The 2,500-nt window shown below is 55.6% G+C and overlaps 1 protein-coding gene across 1 annotated transcript in view; it reads right to left on the bottom strand.

The window, feature by feature from the left end:
- slc25a21 (solute carrier family 25 member 21) overlaps positions 1 to 2,500 on the bottom strand; it is a 24,819-nt gene that overhangs the window by 6,793 nt on the left and 15,526 nt on the right. Inside the window, exons 3-5 of the mRNA XM_056589821.1 lie at positions 1,624 to 1,681; positions 1,253 to 1,360; positions 945 to 1,109 (exon numbers count right to left, since the gene is read on the bottom strand). Of these exons, the coding sequence (XP_056445796.1) occupies positions 945 to 1,109; positions 1,253 to 1,360; positions 1,624 to 1,681 (331 nt within the window). The remainder of the gene's footprint in view (positions 1 to 944; positions 1,110 to 1,252; positions 1,361 to 1,623; positions 1,682 to 2,500) is intronic.

Here is a 2,500-nt window from a genome sequence, read left to right as displayed (position 1 = left end):
CCCCCCCCCCCCCACGGTAGGAGCCCATAGTCAAAGTATTTCATCCTTCCCTCTTATGAGACAATGGCCGCACAAGTTCAACTGCAGATGTCGACACCCTCTTAGAGCAGGCGACCTTTGACCACGGGCCGAGGAACGTGTTCTGAAGGCTGTTTAGTGAAGCTCCGAGGCTCTTCGACACTACCAACGAAACAGGAATGATCGGGGAGGTCTCTCAGGGCTTAGACAAACAAATGAAAAGCGTTTTGGTTATCTCCGATTGAACGTAACCTTTACTGGGGAATGTGCATCGCAGCGGGGGCACGGGCCTCCTCTTTGGGAGAGGTACCGCTGTCTGCTTCCAATTAGTTCATTGGAGTTAATCTAATGCTGCAGTCTGTACATGTGGAGCAGCGTATGGCAGCGTTTCCATTAAACAAAATTAACTTTTGTTTGCTCCATCGGGCCCTGCCGGATGTGCAATCGGAGACCTGGAGGATGTTATGGGCAGCAAACAGACGAGGTATTAGCGCGGCTGATCTTACAAACCTCACTTTGATTTTTTTCCCCTGTCCCCCTTCCCCTCCTCCCCTCCCTCCCGGCCCACAAGCTTTTCGGGGCAAACCAATCATACTGTCAGAGCTTGTTATTCCCGCCGGCTAAGTGGCCGAGACATGGGGGTATCACATACCCTGAGGTTAGCTAAAAGTTGTTGGAGCTAATAGACGCAAACACCGGGACCCGGCCGCCGGCTAAAAGGGCTCGTCTGTAGCCGAGTTTGCCTCATGTTTTCAGGGCCATAAACCAGGCAGCACTGGAGGCGTATCAGTGACTGTTTACCCCCGGGAGGTCTGAGTGACTGTTTAACACAAGGGGGGGTCGAGGTCGTCCGCCCGGGGCTCCTGGGGGCGCCGGCGTTCAGATTGGGGTGGGGCGTAACACCGGGAGGACGACGGCGTTCCTACCTGGCTGGCAGGAATGGCGTCCTTCACGTTGAAGTAGAAGCCGAAGTAGATCATGTTGAAGACGCCGTGGCGCCCCAGCGTGGAGGTCAGGCCCTTGTTCAGCCCCCGCAGCCCGAAGCCGTCGGCGTTGATGATGCGCCGTGCCTGGCCGAAGGACGAGGGTTGCTGTGGGGGGGGGGGGGGGGCGCAGCAAGAGGCCTGATCGTACCGACTCGTTGATACGGTTCACTGGAGGCCGCTCTGGGCGCGAGCGTCTGCTCAGAGCTACAGAGCCATTTGAAGAGTTACAGAGCGAGTGTGGGACTTACCTCTTTGAAAGAGTCCCTGTTGGCCTGCAGACTGACTTTGACCACCTCAAAGGGGTTCACCACGATGGCCTCGGTGAGGCCAGAGCCCAGCCCCGCCACGGAGAGAGCCTGGGTGAGGGGGGAGAGGGGGGAGAGGGGGGAGAGAGGGGAGAGAGGAGAAATCGTCATGTTGGCTCTACAGGTTGTTTGAAGCAAGCGCTTTCTGTACCTGTTGAGAGTTGTCATGTTGGCAAAGATCTGTTGATCTACTCCCTCTTCTCTTTGTTTCAGGATTAGCAGATTAGCAGAAGAGGTTTACACAATGACCCGCGTTAGCAAAGCTCCCAGTTATCTCCTGTTTCCGGACTCGATCATACAGAAAAACGCCACACTTCCTGTGAAGCGTCATCACTGTCTGCAGTGTGTCTTCGCCAGGGGTTGCAGTTGAGTCTGGCAAAGAACGGTTAGTAGAACGGGTTTATGATCTTATGTCGGTTTCGAGCAGCTAGACACGGAACCAGCAGAATGGGACCAGGCTGAGAGAGGCCGTCGATCAGTCTCTACTTTGTGGTGCGACAGTAACCGAGGGGAAGCCAGGGGCAGACAGACGAACGATGACGAACACATGGCTAGGAATCTTATCGCGGGGGAGGGGAAAACCCTCCCAATGAAATGGCTCCCGGTAGAGCGCCCAAAGCCCATCGACAGGAAAAACGGATTACATGGAGCAATTGTAGATGTGAATATGTGTTTAGGTATGGTCACAAATATTTTTCCCAACCGCATACCAGAACCAATGCGGAGGCGTGAGCGGGTTGCCAGGTGACATCACTCAGGGTGTTTTATTAATACTCTAAGCGGTAACGACCCAATCAGACGCCCCGAGTGGCGTTTTGTAGCGCGGCCGTGGTCTAGGAGGTTCCTCATCGCTCAGTGTCAGCCCTCCATTGTCCTCCTGACGGACGTCAGCCGCTGGGTGCAGGCCGTGAGGCGTCAGGGGGGACGTGACGACGGCAGCGCGGCGGCGGCGGCGGGGGGCGGGGCCAGGGGGTCATTGTTTTGGTAAAGGCGCTCGTATCTACTTCATATTTCTCTTGGCCGCGGACCAGCTATGCCGGGGCTCTTGTGTCCGTGTGTTAGAATAAAGTGGATGTCTCTGGGTGTGGGAGGCGTGTGTTAAGCCTGAATATGTCTGTGCAGGTCTGGATGGGAATCTATGCATGTGGTGTGTGTGTGTGTGTGTGTGTGTGTGTGTGTGTGTGTGTGTGG

Source organism: Gadus chalcogrammus, chromosome 5, assembly GCF_026213295.1.
Source record: "Gadus chalcogrammus isolate NIFS_2021 chromosome 5, NIFS_Gcha_1.0, whole genome shotgun sequence".
Lineage (NCBI taxonomy): Eukaryota > Metazoa > Chordata > Actinopteri > Gadiformes > Gadidae > Gadus > Gadus chalcogrammus.
The sequence above is the reverse complement of the archived record's forward strand: the minus strand, read 5'-3'. Positions and strand labels throughout refer to the sequence as shown.